This window comes from Andrena cerasifolii, chromosome 2 (genome assembly GCF_050908995.1).
Source record: "Andrena cerasifolii isolate SP2316 chromosome 2, iyAndCera1_principal, whole genome shotgun sequence".
NCBI classification, from domain to species: Eukaryota; Metazoa; Arthropoda; class Insecta; order Hymenoptera; family Andrenidae; genus Andrena; species Andrena cerasifolii.
Window position 1 is genome coordinate 27,261,093 of NC_135119.1, and position 19,554 is coordinate 27,280,646.

At 41.4% G+C, this 19,554-nt stretch overlaps 1 protein-coding gene across 4 annotated transcripts in view; it reads right to left on the reverse strand.

Annotated features, from left to right (window-relative positions):
* Nucleotides 1-19,388, reverse strand: part of LOC143366090 (uncharacterized) — a 35,844-nt gene extending 16,456 nt beyond the window's left edge. For 3 of the 4 annotated variants that reach the window (XR_013084659.1, XR_013084660.1, XM_076806865.1), the window contains exons 1-7: nucleotides 17,639-19,388; nucleotides 13,346-13,584; nucleotides 11,483-12,418; nucleotides 9,916-10,267; nucleotides 4,911-5,316; nucleotides 4,095-4,366; nucleotides 3,311-3,495 (exon numbers count right to left, since the gene is read on the reverse strand). Coding sequence is in view for 2 of the 4 variants with exons in the window: in XM_076806865.1 (XP_076662980.1) it covers nucleotides 3,311-3,495; nucleotides 4,095-4,366; nucleotides 4,911-5,316; nucleotides 9,916-10,267; nucleotides 11,483-12,418; nucleotides 13,346-13,584; nucleotides 17,639-17,740 (2,492 nt within the window). In the remaining 2 variants the exon portion in view is untranslated. The remainder of the gene's footprint in view (nucleotides 1-3,310; nucleotides 3,496-4,094; nucleotides 4,367-4,910; nucleotides 5,317-9,915; nucleotides 10,268-11,482; nucleotides 12,419-13,345; nucleotides 13,585-17,638) is intronic. The other variant, XM_076806866.1, reaches the window with a different exon arrangement.
* Nucleotides 19,389-19,554: the final 166 nt, after the last annotated feature.

Below are 19,554 nucleotides of genomic sequence, written 5' to 3' on the forward strand. Positions count from 1 at the left end.
AAATGGTATTAATCGATTTTTCTTTTTGTGGGGCACACGAAGGTTTGAAAGAAGCAGTGTTTGCTTTTGAAGCTTTCATTGCAATAAACGCCAAGTTTTTCTGTGACAATGTTTGTTATCATTTTCAAAGGACTGCACGTTTTCCGCAGAGGTATGTATACCCAAATAGAATACACAAGTTTGTGGATTTTAAAACACGTGTCCGCATGATTGCCCTGTTATTACGTTCCCCACACCAGAATTCATAAACAAATAATCCCAGTAACACGTCTACTTTATACTTCCCTAGTCGACCTTTAACAGTTACAAATACGTAGCAAGTCCGTTTCAACATAAATAGATTCACTGTAATTTCAATGTAACTTTCCAGAATCACGAGTTTCCTTCAGAAGCCATTCCCATATTACACAACAAATAACTGACATTATTAACCTGATATTTTTTAAGTGACAAAATGTGTGTTCAATCTCTTCTTTACCACTAGGAAATTTAAAGCAACATGAATATTTATAACCGCTACTAAAGTAACACTAAAATATTCATATCCGTACGAAATTGCAACCCTTTTATCCCCACCAAAGAAAGACACCTTCTATACCAATTAGAACCTTATTGCCCAAGCTGGTCTAGCCTGAAAAAAAGATCTCGCCACCTTGGGGAAAAGAAATAAATTAGCGCGAGTTCCTTATAACATAGCACAATAGTTGTTAAAAAGTAATGCAGACTTTATCGAGCGTAGGTCGCTTAGGGAGCTTTACATTCTTCCACGAAAGTGGCCCCGCTGCATGTGCATACACGTGCAGGTGCATGCGCGGATTCGAGAGGAGAGGTTTATCGCCGGCGGAATTGCTTTTGTCACGCAGCACACGATCGCCGTATCGCGGCCTGTTACCTCGAAAACACGATGCAATTACGAAATTAAATACGTCAGGGGAGGGGAAGGGAATAATTCCGAAAACGCTCCTTCCGCTGATGCCACCCGAATTTAATTGAGAAGTCGACGAAGAAGTAGCGATGCCCCCTTTGCTTCCAAGGAACATTGCCAAGATACGGATCCGGACTCGTAAACACCGGTAAACAAACGCATGCACGGGATCACGTGCAACGGAACGATCACTATTATCCCTGAGCTGGGAAAATTTGAGCAATCCACTCGACTTTCTGTGGATTGTCCCCTTAACTAGGTGGATCTAGATTTTAGAACACTAATGTTTAATTGTGGGTGCAGTAGACTTGTAGATCTTTTTTAAAAATGGAATCTTTTTAAAGGAATATGAATTTTACATGTGAAAACCATACAATGTTTTAATTTAAGGGGTTTCTCTACCTTAACGGACGAAAAATGATGCGAACTTTCGAACCATTATATATCATTAGAGAATATGAAACAAAATTGTATGCAAAAATAGAGCGCCTTACAAAAATCATATGCACATGGTTAGCATCAAATCAGCCGTTGTAGTTGTCTGAAATAGAAAATTTTAAATTTTCTGTGATCTGTATAAGTGTGGTTATCGCCTGAACTAGATTAAATGAGAAATACTGAAAAGTAAAAAAAATGGCAGCGTCTACAACAGACATCGATTTCTGACAAAAATTCAATGGTTTTTTAAGTCGCAAAAGTCTAATTTTGCAAAAACCGACTCAGTTTTAGTAACAACGATAATGGGACATCTACTGAAGATATATACCGAGTTTGAAGTTAATCGGGTGATTGGTTTTTGAGATATCATGCTAACCAATTCGAAAAACATTGTTTTGAGAAAAATGCGTTTAAAGTTTTAGGTACCGTTTTTTAAATTAATTTTTCTTTATAATGTTGCCTAATTATGTACAAATATGGGCATAAAGTTTTGAATTAATATAATTTGAGGGTTTCTCTTAAAAAAAATCCCAAATATTGCGCTCCTTTTCAGGCCGTCAAAGTAGGGTGATTCCTTAAAAGAGCTGAGATAATTTAAAAATTAATTTAATATGAGTTATTGCTAATTTGCTAGATGAGAGAAAGTGGATTTTTTTTTAAACTTGATTCGAGTCTCTGTGTTTAAACCTTTTCCACATTCTTTCGCCCAAAATGTGCCTCCCAGCCATACTCAAGCTATATACCAATCCAAGATGCAAAAATGTGTGGAGTCGTCACCCTCTTCCACTTACATCACCGATTTTTTAAGCCACGTATATGAGAAATAAAAAAAAATAAGGTTGTCACACATGGTAAGTATACTTTAAAGACTACCGATGATTAAAATAGAATATTTTTTAAAATAATTGAGGGAAAAGGTCCTTTCGAATTCCACCAAAGAAAAACTTTGTAAATATATGGGACAACTCGATATACCGAGTAGAACAGAATCTTACGCCCAGGATCGATCACATTTTCCGCCGTAAAAGGTGTAACCGAGTTCTGTTTCTGTGTCAGCGAGGGAACGAAAACCAACCCCCATCGCAGAGAACCGTCAGGCGTCGTGGGCGAATATTTTGTACCTGTGTCGCATGTTGCTGGTGCCGTTCCACTCTCATAATCCAATATTTGCAGCAAACGCTCCGGGAACATGCTTCCCCGGCATTATTTTCACTGCGGTAATAATGCAGAGTCGCAACGGTGGCATTGTGTTAATGAGAAACTGCTAACAGCGAGAAACGCGAGCGACACGCGTTCGATAAAATGCCTCGTTATTGTTCCAGAGAAGCGATGAAGTTTTTGCTTCACGGAAGTCCGCGACTTGACACACGTACAGGCCGCATTTAAAGCGACAGGATTTACAGGTCATGCGAGCGTACGGCGAACAGTATTTAATGGAAATGGTAACAGATTTTAGGGCCATCATTTGTCCGGCAGGATAGTCGAGGATGATGAGACACCTTGTAGATAATCTGGGGCAATAAACAGAAGATGCAAGAGCTGCTCGAATTCGGGAAGTTAATATATATACAGTAATGGATATTAAACAATTTGCTGGTTCCTTTTAATTGCTATAGCCTTCAATTTAGATATATATTTACTACACCAAAGATCGAGATGGTTTCTTATATTCTGCTCAAAGTTAGAAGGGTCCTCGAAGAAATGGAAACGAAAGTGGATCGAAAAAGATTGGAGTGTTGTAATAGAGTAGTTAAAAATTCATTAAGTTTAACTAGAGACCGAGAACAGAGGAATGAAATTAAAAGTCTGGTGTCGAAAGCTAGGTGGGTTGCTATCTGAATAGGGGATCGAACAATCGCTGCAATGCTCTTAATCCTATGTGAATAAGCTGTCAAGGGTTGATTGATAAAGTAATTAGTTTTGTACCGATTGAAGTGGATGACTTACCAATCGAAGAATCTTCTACCGTGAAAAGTGCCGTCGGAGGTGCCGTTCAGGTAAGGTAACTCCACACCCACGTGTGCTTCTTCACGGCCTGGTACAGGTCCCACGTATCTGACTCGTCCTTGAAGGACTCTTCCTTCCAGCGATATTACCTTCACGAGATGATCCAGCTTCAGATCTCTGGGTATCTACGAGCATAACCAATGCAGAACTGTAGACAAGGAGTCCTATTCCAACTGAGCAATTATTTATTATTATGCATTCTTATCTTCACAGATTGAACTGCGTTAAGATTGAAGTTAAAGTTAAACTTAAATTTAGAGTTAGACTTAAAATTAAAGTTATATTTAGAGGTAGAATTACAGTTAGAGGTAGAGTTAGAGTTAGAGGAAAGCCGGGAATCCACCGAGAAGCTCATCTATGCTACGCGATGCTATGCTATGCCATGCTACGTTTTAAAAAAAATAGCTTCGATACATTCTTATGAAACAGTTTCCACCAAAAGCTAAGTTAAAACATAGCATAGCTTAGCTTAGCTTAGCTTCCCGGTGGATTCCCGGCTTTAGAGTTAGAGCTAGAGTTAGACTTACAGTTAAAGTGAAAAGTTGAAATACTAATTCGACGCTGAAGTCGAATCGCTCGACGAATAAAAAACTTAACTTTATTCAACACACAACGAATAATTTCTTTAACTTATATTCCCTATTCCAAATTCTTATCTAAATAAATATTTTTTGCCCATCTCTGCTTGTGTAAGCCGGAGGCAGCGGGCGCTGATGGTATTTACCTTTGGCAAGTACGGTCTTGCGTCCTGAGGAGGATGCCAGTCACGGATGAGATCAGGCTCGGAGTACCGTCGTGCCCGTCTCCGTCTGACCGTTTGTCGGTTCCAATAATCGGAGCTGACGCCCGTGCTGGAGATGGTCAGCATCGAGTCGATGCTTCGTCGCAGATAATCCTCCGCCTCGTCGATCAGCGACTCGGTCGAATCGCCGCTGTTATCACCGCCGACCAGATCGGAGCGCAGGTTCGGTAGACTGCCCCGCGTCATCGGGCATTCTGCGGGCAAAATAGAAAAGCCCCCCGATCTCAGGAAACTGCGCGGGGCACACTACTATCCACAGCCGGGTAAATGGTGCAGCGCGTACTTGAAACGAGAGAACTTGAGTTGATAATAAACGCGAATAGAAGGGGTGCTTTTTCCATCCGTTGATAATGTAACGAAGTTTCGGCAGGAGGTTTCACAAAGACACGCATTACGCAAACTCTGCCGTACGCCAACTTGTGACGGGGTATTAAAATAATATGAAAATTCGTTTACGTAACATGGATTAGTTACGATCGAGTTACTCGACCGTATCCTATAACGTTGCAAAGAAATCTGAATCTACGATACGAGAACGTACTTGGGTTTGAAATTCACTTACAGGAAGAGGTTTCTACGGAGCCGCCTCCGATTGCTTTGCATGTTTGGATATGTTTTAGAGGACCGAAAAATAAAACAAATCGAGAAAATGCTATCTTTTTTCCGCGCTACTGTGCGTACCCCAGGACGAAGTTTACAGAATGTTCAGGCGCAAGGCTGAAACTGGGAGAGACGTACCTTGAAAGGTGACCTTCGATCGTGTCCTCTTCGGGACGTTCTTGGAAGCCTTGGAGGACGCCGCAGGAGGGTGCACGTGCGTAGGCGACGAAGGCATGGAGGACCAGGTGGGTCTCGGGGTTGAAGTGGCCATAGGCACCTTCCACGTGTCGAAGGAAGCGGCAGTGGCCCTCCAAGAGTGTCTTCTTGATGGACCGCTGACAACCTCCAAGCCAGGCGACGGGATCGAGGTCAGAGAGCCGCGGTAACGCGAGGAATAGAGGTCAGTGGAGAGGCGACAGTCGCAGGGGCTGGGAAGCCCTGTGCCAGGATTGCAGCGGGGCCAGAGTCCGGCTGGAGAACCTAGGGACTCGCGGCGATGTACGTCTGGTGTACGGAGACCACAGCCACGGGAACTGAAACAAGTCTGCAACGAAAATAATTCAATTGTAGATCTCAACGAATAACGCTCGAGTTTCTCATCGTTACTTTATTTAACACGCGAAAGAGGGAAAATAAGTATAGAATTCTGTATTAATTATTTAAACACTACGCTATTTGAACGTTCTGTGACTTGTAGGAAGTTGTAACGGAGGAAGAAGCAGTGTTGCTACATGGAATTCTTCAGATGCACACGTACTCGATGGATTCTCGACATAATTCTCAAACGAAATGTAGTGTAAAGAGTGTAGCTAACAGGGAAAGTTAGGCAACCCGGAAATTCAGAAAAATATGCAACCTTGCGTGCAAGTAGAGTAACCGATGGGTAAAACAAACCTATTTTTTATTGGCACCATGGAGCGGTTTTAAGGAGTGAAATCACCCCTTGAGAAACACTCAGAATTTTCTTTTTCGTGGGATATATCAAGAACCGTGAGAGATATCGAAAAGAAGTTTAAACAAAAGTTACATCTTTTTTTATATCTACAAAACTGAGTAAAAATAATTATCGAATTAAGGACTGATGGTGGGGGTAACTTGAAAAAGTATGGATTTTCCGATAATTCTTTTTACGTAGTTTTATAGATATAAAAAAATGCAAGTTTTGTTTAAACTTCTTTTCGATATCTCTCACCGTTCTCGAGATATTCCACGGAAAAGAAAATTCTGAATTTTTTTCAAGAGGTAACACCCCCTAAAACAAAAAATAGCTTTGCCTTACTCGTGAACTACTCTACTTGCACAAGAAGTTGCATAATTTTCTGAATTTCCGGGTTCCCTAACTTCCCTTGTAAGCCATTCGCTATCTCGATATAAATCGATTAGCTTGCTCGTTAAGCGCAAACGACTCAGGCTACAACGGGGACCAAGTCGCGGAGGAAGGATCGTAGATTTATATTGCGAAGTACCTTTGATTCACGACTCCCGGATGTGCTACGGCTGAATTATACTTTCCTGCCATCGAAGAGGAAGATTATCGATGGAACGAATTATGGAAATGATATCATCGCGCCGCGGTTGTCCGGAGCGCATTAAAAACCAGTGCTACCACGAAGAAATGGAACAGAGGCAACAATTAGTCATTCGAGACGACCAGGAGACCATGGAATTACAACTCCAACACCAAAGTGAATCGCATTAGCTCCATTCGTTCGACCTTCCTCAACTCTGCACGCTGCAAAGCATTTCCGCGAAGAGGCGTAATAAAAAGAATTGTGTTGAACGCTTCAGGAACAACCTGCTACACGCGCTTTAATTGTGGGAATCCTTTAAAAGCTTCCTCAACAGCGTTCCATTATTAAATTCTCAATCTCCTGTTCCCTTTTTCATCTTTTTTTATTCGAATATATCCATCGCTGGCACCATTTATTGATTTTAAATTACACGGTGGGTAGAAAGCTCGAAGGGAGTTGGATTCTCATGGAATTGACTTCGAAACTAGTTAAAGTTACTTTTGGAAAATGTATGAATATGATTTCCTTCACTCCGCGTGTTCTTCCTGAATTAATTGTGAATTTAATTCAGGAGCAACTTTTCATCTCTGAAACCTCTGCCGCAGGAATTCTGGAATAAGCAGTACAATGTTATGGAGCGAAATGCGCAGGCTTTTACCGCGAGTGGATTTAGGCAAGCATCGTGAAAGAAACAAATCAATGTTGTCGATTATTCGCTGTATATTAAATTTATATTATATTTAACCCTCGGTTGTCAGACTGGGTCAAAATGTCCCAAAGTTTGACTCTGAGGTAAAATATCTTTGAGGCATCATTGAAAATGGTACTAATTTCACGTATCCCCTACAAATCAGAGACGCTTCCCGAGTTATTTTACCAATTATTCTTTTTTTTTTTATTAAAGTACTATATCTCAAGATTATGACCACAAATTTTTAGCCAAAAATAATAAAAATGAAGAAAGTTGTGATGTTTTAAGCAGAAGAACTTTTTCTAGAACTCTTTTCTTTTCAATTTTTTTTACACATGACACTTTAAATGATAATTTTCAACGACTAGCATATTATTTTCTACAATGTACAAACTGTATCTCAGAATTTTCGCGACTGAATTTAACAGATAGTTTTTCAACAGTGACAACCGAGTGTTAAAAGTATGTGCGTCGTGCACGGGAATCTTCTAACGCAGAGATATCTATCCTGTTGGCGTTTCAATGATCATTTACGTAACGCGCGGCGGAATCGATTAAAAGGCTTCTAGTAGATTATCCAACTGGAGATTGGTCACGATGCTGTCTGCTTAAAGCGAGGGAACAGCAAACTGTCACCTACACCGTCGCTCTAACATGGGGATTTTACTTTGTAATTAAAGGAACACGCCCCGCACGGCTCCTTGTTACTTCCCACGCTCCAGCGCTCCGTTTTATCGGCTACAGTCATGGCAAACACAAGACTATTGGGCATCGTTGAGGCATATCTTTATTAACCACTGTTACTCGGTTACACAAGTCACTTGGCATCGCCTCACGCGTTTCACAACAATACAATAAACGTAACATGTAAGAAAGCTGCGAAGCGAGTTATCACAGAAGCACCCAAAACGCAAGCGCACGGAAATAGTGGAGCACTTGCTGGGACGTAGCACATTGGCGGCAGCGAGTCAGGAAAACATAATTAAAACTACGAGTAATATACCGCTACCAAATACAAGAGTTTCTCTAAATAATCTCTATGCCGTGATCAGTGCAGCAATGTATCTTTTACTATCAAAACACATAATCCTCTCACGCTTTAAGGGGGTAGGTTACCTTCAAAACTTTCGAAACTTAATGTTCAAGATTTTTGCACATTTCGCCAGCTACATCTTTTCTACGTATTTTAAGCGCAGCCGGCTCCAGAAATTCCAAAAATTGAAGGAATTGCAGCCAAAAATGTACGAGCCTGCACATGAGATTGGATAACGACAACACTGCATTTCCAACTTTAAAAGTGATTTCCCAGAAACTACGTTTCTTAAACGGTGAAATCCAATGATTTGAATGAAAATTTACAGGGAGGTGCAGGAAACTATTCCCCACAATGTGTCGGGAGCACATTTTCAATATAAATTCTTTAAAAAAAAAGATAAAAATTATTTTTCCTACAAAAAAAGGATAAAATCACATACGTGAACATAAAAATTGTATTGATTTGTTTATCAAAATTTTGCTTCCGACATAAGATGGAGACTGTCTTACAGATTATAAAAATGCCTTTACTTGGTGTTTTAGGTAATTCACCTGTCCGGAATTGTGTTCACCATCAGACGGTGCATCGCGTACACGTTCTCACATTTATATTTACAACTTTTTTCCCTGTAAATATATTTAAAATTTTCTTTCTGTGCATTAAAGTCAGCGGAATGGCGATTAAAAATTAAAACAAAAATTATCTTTATATTCATTTATTACTTCAGAATATGCGTTTGAAGAAGGGCCTGATTTTGGGCTGTTGAGGGTAACCTACCCCCTGAAATCGGTTGACAAGTAGAGGGGATAGAAAAGACAACAATTAGGTTTCCACACGTTCCAGTCGCGTGTGAACAGCTAAGGAGATTCGTTTAGTATTATTTCTTTCTTCTTACTTGGAGAAACCTCAAGGGGATATTCTACTCTCTCGACCGAAAGTTCGGCCACTTTTCGGTGATGGTATTTATAATGAAATAAACACTTAACGTTTTCGAATTTTGGGGGGTATATTCTACCACTCTTGAAATACAAGAAAAAAATCTTCGTTCTTTGTTTATTACATTTGTTTACATAAATACTTCACAATGAAGTAGGCACCTTCAGAATTTGATCAAGAGGTCAGCAAGAGCTGGCGATTGCAGTTTCGAATGACTGGATCATGGGAAATAAAGAAACCAAACATATTTTTTTCTAATTCACAGGAGTATGGTTATCTGGTATACCGCGAAAGAACAATTTTGGAGAAAATTTATTAAAATGGCGATCGATCAAAGTTGCAATACCGAAAATGGCATTTCTATTCTACTTAATCGATATAAAAAAGTGGGAAAATATTAAAAAAGTTAACATATTCGCGGTAAGCCGGATAGCCATACTCCTGCAAAGTAAAAAGAAGTATGTTTGGTTTTTTTGATTTCCGATGGGCGATGATCCAGTCGTCCGAAATTTCAACCGCCGGCAAGGGGTCAAATTCTGAAAACGCCAACTTCACTGCGAAACGTTTAAGTAAACAAATGAAATAAACAAACAACAAAGATTATTTCTTGTATTTCAAGAATGGTACAATATACCTCCAAATGTTTGAAAACGTTAAGTGTTTATTTAATTATAAAAACCCTTAACGAGAAGTGGCGGAATTTTTAGCCGAGAGAGTAAAATGTCCCCTTAAGCGTCTGGCGCTAGGAGAACTCCCCGATATTAAAGGAAGATCGTGCGATTATGTGCTACGTCAGAAAAGAGCGAGGCTAAGAGCTAACAGCAAAAGAATACCCCAATTACTATCCAACCTCTAAAATGATTAACACCTTGAGTTTCACAGATTAGTTAGCGAGGAAGAAATTGACACGAAGCTGTCGCTAGCTACTTCGACCAGCTACGACGAGTCTGATCCCAACTCGGACCCTACCTGTGCGTGTGGATCGTGGCAGAGGTGGTCGGCGCTTCTCGACAATTCCGGCACCATGCTGGTGAAGCTAATGTCCGACAGCATCACTCTTCTGGCTTCTCTCGTCTTGTCGCTCAGCCTGAGTCTCCCAGGCACCCCGGTCGGCAGGGCGAACTTGCTGGGCAGCGTGGTGAACGTGTGGGCCACTTTGTGCGCGAGATAACTCTCGGAGCGCCAGTGGGCCGGAAGCGCGGAAATGTCCGTTTGAGCGCCGGACTCTCGTCTCGCGCCGCTGATTCTGTCCATCACCGGCCGCAGCGGCGCGGCGCTTTTCCGACGATTGCCTGCTAGAGCCTCCCGGTGGATGATGGGTCTGAAACCGTTTCAGAGGGATTTTTTCAAAGAGCTTCGCGAATGTGCTTCTGAGAGACCCGGGGGTAGTGACTGTCGGGGCCGACGTGAACTTTTGCGGGGCCAAAAGAATATTGTACTTTTAAATTTTGTGATAATTAATATCTATGCGTAGAGCCCGCAAAATTTACGATGAATTTTTCGTGGACCGCTGGGCCTTTTAAAGAAATTTTAGAATAATTAATATTTATGCGTAGGGCCCCGCAAAATTTACGCTGAGCTTTTCGCGGACCGTGGGGCCTTTTAAAGCGCGGAACCTGGTTCCAAGGAACGCGCTGAACTCCTGCGCTCCCTCTAGGTATCGGATTTTCATTTCCTTAATCCTACCAAGTCCTCCGGGTCTTTTTTTACCCAACCGTGTTTTCATTTCTGGAGAACAGTGTAAGAGAGGTGTTAACGCGCATGATTCTGACTCTTCCATCGTTCTTTAGAATCGTATAGCTAAACTGAAGGCCGCAGCAGGGTTGAAGGTGAATGATATCGATGAGGGAGAACTATAATTTCACTTAAATCATTGCCCTCATCGACCACAGACTATTCCTTTTACAGTTCAGCGAAATTTCAAACATTAAACTCGAACTGAGCCAATTAACCTAGAATCTATAAAGCTTTATATTTCTCGATACTTCGCATTTGGGTAACAATGTCTACAAGCATACGCTAATGGGCAGGAAGCGTGATTAAAATGCGTCGCTAATTCGCGTGCGTACCAATTATCCGAAACGCTCGCATCTGGCGAGTGGCGGTATACCAGTAAAAAGAGTCGGAAATAAGTGAAAACGTTTCACAGCTGTTAAGTACTCAGAGGCTAATTAAAGTACTTTCAGCGAGTATGCATATATTGGCGTGAGAGTCTTCCGTTGAGTAAACAGCGAAGGACATTATGTGAAGCAGGATGCTTTATAATCATTGAACTATAAAGCTCCTTTGACAAATCCCTCGCCACTCGAGTCTCCCGATAACGATCACTTATTTCCAATTTTCAAGAACCAATTTCGTAGAATACCAATCTCGGAATAATAACGTTCCCCATTAAAGCAGCTCAAGCAAAATACTTCTACTACCAGCAAGCACCATCATGTACAGCGTGAAACGCTCGGGCACCGCACGCGCGAGTGTAGCGCACTAAAGAGATCAATACGTTATTATCGCCCATCAGCTAAAAAGTGAACGTCACCTGTAAGCGGTGGGCGGCGCGGCCAAAGTGTTCCTCCTGACCGCGGGCCTGGTGGCGTGATCGGGCTCTTCAACGACCCCGCACTTGCTGATATCAGTCTCTACCAGCACCGAGCACTGCGACCACATCTTGTTGAGCCTGGTGCTGGAGCTCTCGTCGAACCTGTCCACGCTCTCCTCGCGGTCTATGCTAGAGCTCTGCGAGGAAACTGCCTCCTCGACGGAGCTGTTCTTCTCGCCGTTGCAGACCAACGGGTCCCCGTCGACGGACTTCGTGTACTTGAGCAGAACCGGCTGACCGGTGCTGGCGGGCTGCTGCCAGGTCTCGGTCTCAGTGATGGACACGAGGTCCTCTTGCAGGCCGAGATCGCGGCAGGTCTCGTCCGTGGTGAATATCAGCTCTATATCGTCCAATTCTTCGGACTCGTTCTCGGACTGGTCGTTGGTTTTCGGCTGGTCGATGGACTGGGATTGGCGGCGGTGTTGCTGCGCGTCAGGGTTGTCGCTGAACACGGAGTTGTCGCCGTCGGAGACAGACTTGAGGCTCAGGTCTTCCAGGTCTTTCTCCGGCACCTCCAAGCGATCGCCCTGCGTCTCGCTCGCGTACTCCTCCTCCGGATAGCTGGCGGGAGCGGCCTGGCAGGACTCGGTGCTTCCGATGATGTCGTCCGTGCTGATGGCTGGTATTTGACCCAGAATGCTGGGATCCTCGCGCTCGGACATCATTGACTTGGGCCTCTGCTCCCTGGAGGACTCCCCATGGCTCTTCTTCGACCCTTTCCCGACAGTTTGGGCCTGGGAATCGTGGCTCTCGTTGCTGCTGCTGCCGCTACTGCCGCTGCGTGGCCTGGCCATCGGCTTAGCCGCCTCCGGCACGTCGTCCGTGACGACTTTGTCCCTGGACGCCTCCATGAGCGCGCCTGTTTGCTCTGGCAGACTGATACGGTTTACAGGGTGAGAATTACAGCGAGAACGCGACCGCGTGGCCACACGTGGTTATTAATAGGTGCATCGAGAGCGGCGCGCGTTCCTTTTTAATTAACGCCACACTATGATGCTTCTCTATTAAGAGGTGCACGCCGGACTAGTGACGGTCGAGAGAAGTTTTTTTTAAGGGTGTCGCGGAATTTTTAGTAACAAGCCTGCTGCTTAACGCGCGTACTCCCCTTTCTAATTTCGATCCATCGCGGGGCGTTCAATCAGAACTCGTTTGTAAATGCAAGCACCATTTAGCCTCTTGATTACGAAGGTACTTTAATATTATGGGGGCAGAAAACTCTGGACGATTATGAGTAGAATAGACTTGGTAAGATAGATTAATATACTTGTGTAAGTGATTTTACGTCAGAATTGGGTGTTAACTAAATAAAAAATTATTTAAATAACGGATCAAATAAGAGTTCGACGTCGCATAAAGTTACAGTTAAAATTAAAGTTAAAGTTGAAAAATTAATTCGATGCTTAAGTCGAATCGCTCGACGAATAAAAATATTAACTTTATTATTCCCATGACGATTAATTTTTTTCACTTTTACTCGTTATTCGAAATTTTGATTTAAATGAAATTTTTGTCCATCTCTGTTTTACGCATAAATTCAGATAACGATAATGATGATTTCAAATTCTCTCACTCGTCCGTCAATAATTATGCTTGAAAGTGTTCGTCCCCAAAAGGCTAACTTTAACGCGAATTTGATTCGGTTACGAGTACGTACGCGAAGATCAATGAAAGGAATTATCGTTCGTCGCAGAGCACGCGATCATTTCGCGTAATAAAGGGAGAACAGAGATCGAGCCTAGAGAAGGGAACGAAATCCGCAGACGAGCACTTTAATTGCACACAGAGACGCATTTCGTGACTCACTCTTTGACGTCCTCTACTGCAAGTGGAAAAAGACGAGCCTGGGGCGGCGGGCTTGTGGCAGCATCACTAGAAAACTCACTGTTCCTGCTTAGTATCTTTCGCCTAAGGACGTGATTCTCGAGGGCTAGCCTCTTCACGACGTCAACGTAGCTCTCGCCAGAAAAATCACCGACGCTCTCCTTAAGACGGCGTAACTCTTCTCTCGACGAGTCCAGCGCGGAGCGCAACGATATCACAGTCTGCAAGAAATGAAACGCAAGAAATCACTCAAAAATAAATTCAAGAAAAAAGGATTTTTTTTTAAATCTTGTCAACTTTTCTGTGAAATGGAATTCTATTGTTACAATCAAAAGTAATATTAAGTACCCTATGCTATATCTACATATCCGTGATTAGTTTTAGATTTTAAACTACTGAATTGGGGGCGTAATTGAAATTGAAAATAAATTGTTTTATGTAAATTCAATTGTTGGTGTTATGATTACTATTTTTAAATAATTTTGAATTATTAGAATTTGCGATTGAAAATGAAGATGGACTATGTTATTTAAATTTTTATGAATGTGTAGGGTTTCTTTTGTCAGAAAAGGGAACACTGATCTTCTTGATTTATGTAATTGTGACGTGTTGTTCGCTTCACTGATGAAGTTATTCAGGAAATGATAAACGGTAGACCTCTATCTCCTACTTTCCATATTCTAAATGTTATAGAAAATTATGTTAAATTTACCCCATTGTAAGATGTTCTTTGCAACCACTCTCTGTTTATCATTACAGTGGATGCTAATAGCAAGTTGCAGCTCAAGAATTTGCAAAACAACTGTGATTTTCGGTGGATATCAAGTCGAAGTCCGCACACCAGGGATTAATGTAGATAACCAGCGAGTACCATGATAATGCCAAGCGAGAAGTTTGCACGTGGCCACCGATTATCCTTCCAATTTAATACGCCAGGTGTGCTTAATGACGGGGTCATGAAGTTTTATAGGAGTGTATCCACGAACATTTATGTGACATTGCACGATCTTATCATTAGTTTGCACTGAAAACCGCGAAGGTTTCTAAACCATTGATAATTTGCCGCTCGCAATTACGCGGACAGGTTGCCTGAGTCCCGTCTCGTCATTTTCAACTGTCAGAGCAGAGATTCAAGTTAGAAATCTGAGAACTGAAAATTGTTTTCACGAAAAATTGGGAAATGAAGATTTTTCTCATGAAAAATTGAAAAGTGAAGATTTTTCTCGTAAAAAGATCAAAACTGAAGATTTATCTGTCGAAAAATCGAGAACTGAATATTTTTCCCGTGAAAAATCGAGAACTGAATATTTTCATTGTGAAAAACTGAGACCTGAATATTTTTCCCGTGAAAAATCGAGAACTGAATATTTTCATTGCGAAAAACTGAGACCTGAATATTTATCTCGCGAAAAATCGAGAACCGAATATTTTCTTGTGACAAATAGGGAAGCGAATATTTCTTTTTGGACAAACGGGAATCTCAATATTCGTCTTACGAAAATGTAGGACTAAAAAATAGAAAAGCGAACACTTTTCAAGAAACAACGTTGAAGTCTTTTAATATTAAATGACACATTCCCCTTAATCCGATCAACCTTGAATCCACACAAAGGAAACCCAGTATCATATAGACCACTCAAGGTCAAGGGATCACGGGGGTAAAGAGAACGGAGAGAAGAATGAATAGCAGCATCGGTGTACATGAAATCGATGACACGAATAAGGGTGTAAAACCACCTGCTTCTCCTTTTTTCCCCGCTAAGTGTGTTAGCCAATTAACCCTTCGTTGACACTCTGGGTCACCCATATGCTGATTTTGACGCTCTGTATTTTCTATATGCAAAATAAATACCTTTTTTCCAAAGCCAACTTACAAACTATTTTTTCTCTCGAAATATTATATCTGAACAATATCTCTGTAGATTTTTAGCTTCTAATATTGAAATTTGTAAATGTTACAATTTTTTTAAGATTTTCTTCGTGTTTTCTCGACATATGGCAATGTAGATTTTTTTTACACAAACAGTGATGAAATTTCAATAAAAAAAACTATTAAAATACATTCTACAGACCTTGAAATTGACCCGTGATTTTTTTCATAACCCAGGTATGTCAAAGTTGATCAAAGTAAGAGGTGTGTCAACGAAGGGTTAATTGCGCACTTGGAAGAATTAAATCGGGGGCTATCCACTTACAAATCGTCAGACTATTTTTCACTTCGTTATTATAAGTCTGACACACTGGATGATTAATGAAACCTATAGTATAAAAAAAAGTATTTTAAACGAGATTACCTTGAAATAACATCATTCAAGGGAGTACAAAATGAATTAATATACAAGCGTATAAAATAGAATATGTAAAATGAGAAGATGTTAAATATAGATTACAGAATAAAAAAATAGAAGATAGATAGTATGCAACTGGGTAGAAGATAGAAACAATTTGACAAGTCAGACAGAATTATCTACTGTACAATGACACGATGGATGATGTCCATCCGGAGCTTACAGTAGATAATGACGTCTGACTTGCGAAATTTTCTTTATGCATACAGAGCTGAGGTTGCTTCAAAGGACACGTAGTGATACATCGCTTCAATTCATCTTACTCTCTACGAAACTGTGTCTAATATGAACACATAGTCGACGATAAGAATTGAAGATCATTTCAAAACATCGACTTGGGGGAATTTAAATTATCCGTTGAACTATTTTGGGCATTTAAATTCCTCCACTATTCCCATGCACCTTTTAGCAAAATGATTAATCAGATGGTGTGATTTCAAATGTTATTTTGATATTAATTTCCGGATGCTATTTCGTTTTAAATATTATGTGCAGTTAATGCAACGTTAAGAGGAAGAATCGAGAAACGTGCTTCTACGTCTCTAATTAAGTCAGTGGCGCACGAAAGACGTTCTACGTCTCGACGTCCGAAATGTTTCCTTATTTACAAAAGAAATGGTACGACGAAGAATAAAAGACGCAGCTTCGTCATCGCGCATATTTTTCGAAAAAACAGCAAACAAAGATTACCCTTCATTCTCCATAATTCCAAATCAATCATTATCACCTGCAACATCTATCATCTCCTCTGTTAACCTCTCCTACCACATATACGAATCTCTCAAATAAAAAAAAGAAGACATTAGGTCCTCGATTCGCCACAGCAACAACCTCGAACAACCATTTATATTCGTACCAAAACAAGGTAAATAAAAGCCCAACGCATCCCCGACGGATTGAATTATTGGGGGGGGGGGGGAAGGTGTATTAGTGTTTGTAAAAGTAGAGACAGAGGGTAGGGTGACTGTGCCTAATATCGCCCATCGTTATACCTCGCAAAGTAAGCGCTACAATTTATCGGTTATGCATTGAATTAGTACCTAACCATATGTAGGAAGACATACTATAATTGCAGCGTCATTTGATCAACATATACAGAAAGGGAAATATTTTAGTGAATCTTAAGGGGTCATTATGGTAATCACGCCGCAAAATTCGGCAACATTCAGGTTTTTTTCTCAGTGAATACAATGAATAATAATGTAAAACTTTTTTTTCAATTATTAAGCAACTTGTAATGTATACGAAACAAATTTTTAAATACACGTTTAATTGTGTTTTTTCAATGTTATCTGGAGTTCAAAATCGCGCCTTTGAAAAGACGGCGGGAGTGATTTCAGCTCACAGACTCATCTGAAAGAAAAAAACCAAACTGATTTTTAATCATTATGATTACCGCTATCGCAGGTGCCAGAATTAGCCACGTAAGTAAAAATTTAACCAAATTGCGCGCATTCAAACTTCAACTAAGAATGGAAAATTTCAAAACTTGAAGTTTGAATGCGCGCAATTTTGTTAAATTCTGACTTATGTGGCTAAATCTGGCACCTGCGATAGCGGTACTCATAATGATTAAGAATCAGCTTGGTTTTTTTATTTCAAATGAGTCTGTCAGCTTAAACCACTCCCGCCATGGAGGTATTTCTTTTCGAAGGCCCGATTTTGAACTCCAGATAACATTGAAAAAACACAATTAAACGTGTATTTAAACAATTGTTCCGTATACATTACGAGTAGATTAAGAAATAAAAAAAAGTTTGACATTGTTATTCATTGTATTCACTGAGAAAAAAAAGCCTGAATGTTGCCGAATTTTGCGGCGTGATTACCAGAATGATCCCTTAAAATTCAATCTCTGCCGAAAGAAACGCAGGAACGTAGCAGAAGCTTATTCGCCGGCGTGTATTTAATTCTGCGGTTAACAAACCTGGTGCAAGGCTCTCACGACGTCCAGTCCAGGGATTCCCGGGGATGGCAGGGTAAGCTGCAGCCCCTGATGGTGAGACTGCCTGCCAGCTTCAGCTTCCATGCCTCCTCCTCCCCGCCCGGTGTTTCTAACGAGCCCTTGCCGCCGCCACAGGTCATGCCGAAACCTCTCGTTTTTTTCTCTCGTCCCGTTCGGTCACTTCACGGTTACCGACGATCTTTCACCGATTCTAATCGATCACACGCGTCGCTCCTCGCACGTTATATCGCGCGCGCACACACAGCCACGATCGATTCCCTCCCATGCAAGCCTTCAATCTTTCTGGGCGATACGACCCCCGACGAACGAGACTGATGGACCGCCGAGCACGGAGAATCCCTAATCCATAGGAGGCAGCCCCCTCCGATATCCCCCGCACCTTTCGTTACGGATGTAACAACAGAGGAATCGCTATTCACACCCCTCGAGCACGGCGTTATAAATAGAAACGAAAATGTCAGGGATGATTAATACGCGCGACATCACCTCCCGCGATGCTTTTTCGTACGAACCTGTCCCATGTCCCACCCAGCCTCTCCAAATGTCAATCGTATTTAATGGCGCGAAAAAAGAAATCGCGTGTAACGAGGACGAAAAGGGGACACACTTGGAACGTCGATTTTAAATGGATCTTAGATTGCTCCTGCGATTTCGAGTGCTAGTTTTTCATGCAACGAGAGCTAAGATATACTGAGAATCTCTCGCACGCTACTTTAGACGGCTAAACGATTTTCTTCGTGCGGAAATACGTTTGGAGCTTGTTCCTTTTTTTTTTACATTGGGTTAAGAACTTTAATTCGATTCGATTTTAGAATTCTTGCTGGTTATTCAACGTTGGAGATGTCGATTATTGAAAGAATATTACACCAGTAGCGCGACATTGCAAGTAGATCGTGTAAATTAAATCGGTAAGAAGTAAACAAGTTTTAAAGAGATGACTATTAAAACTATTTTCATTAGATAAACAATAGTTTGATATGCAGTCGGAGGTAAACTTACGTTCTCCGTCGTTCGTCAATTACATACATCGGAGGCGAGCGAACGTTATTTAAGGAAATTGATGTTTTTCTTTAGAAAGTAACGACGCCGTAGATACTGCGCGTAATGCCATACGGATTGATTCACTTTTACGCACGCACTTTATCGTTCACTGTCCGAGACCGTAACTCTACTTCTGCGAACGCTTACGGCGGTGCTTGAACGGAGTTTTCCAGTAAGCGATCATTGTTACGACCGTTAAACGATACCAATCGATAATGGACAACTGAAAAATTCATGGATACGCACTTGGGCGCGATCGCCGAGTGTTTAAAATCTATTAAGCTAGCTGTCGCGCTATACCTCCTCAAACACCGATTATCATTTAATATACCGAAACTTTGTCGCCTGTACGCGATACGGGGGGGGGGTATGTTCGATTCGTTCGCTCACGTTCCAAGGAACGTTCACCTGTACTTCGATCTCAATTGTTTACAAAACTACTTTTTCGCGAGTGCGACGCGGCAGCGTAATTTTCATACGAATGTCAACAATATAGCTCGAGCTGTCACTTGCCCTTTAATGCAGACGACGGGATAGTAATACATAGTCAATTACCAGGCTTGCCAACGTTGCGCGATCGCCCTCGCGCGACAAGGAGCATTTCCACCACGAGACGAATGACAAATACCTCTGAGAACGATAATCCTGGATAATCCTTCGCCACTTACATTGCTGCAGATATTATAATTTCTGCCTGCACAGACCACTGTTCTCCGTTTTATAGCTTTTCACAAAATTGCAAACCTCTTCGATAAAAAGCACTGATTCGTCATTCACGGAATGTTCAGATCTACTTGAAAGGAAAAGTATATTCTTCAGCAATAGAATCGTTTGTT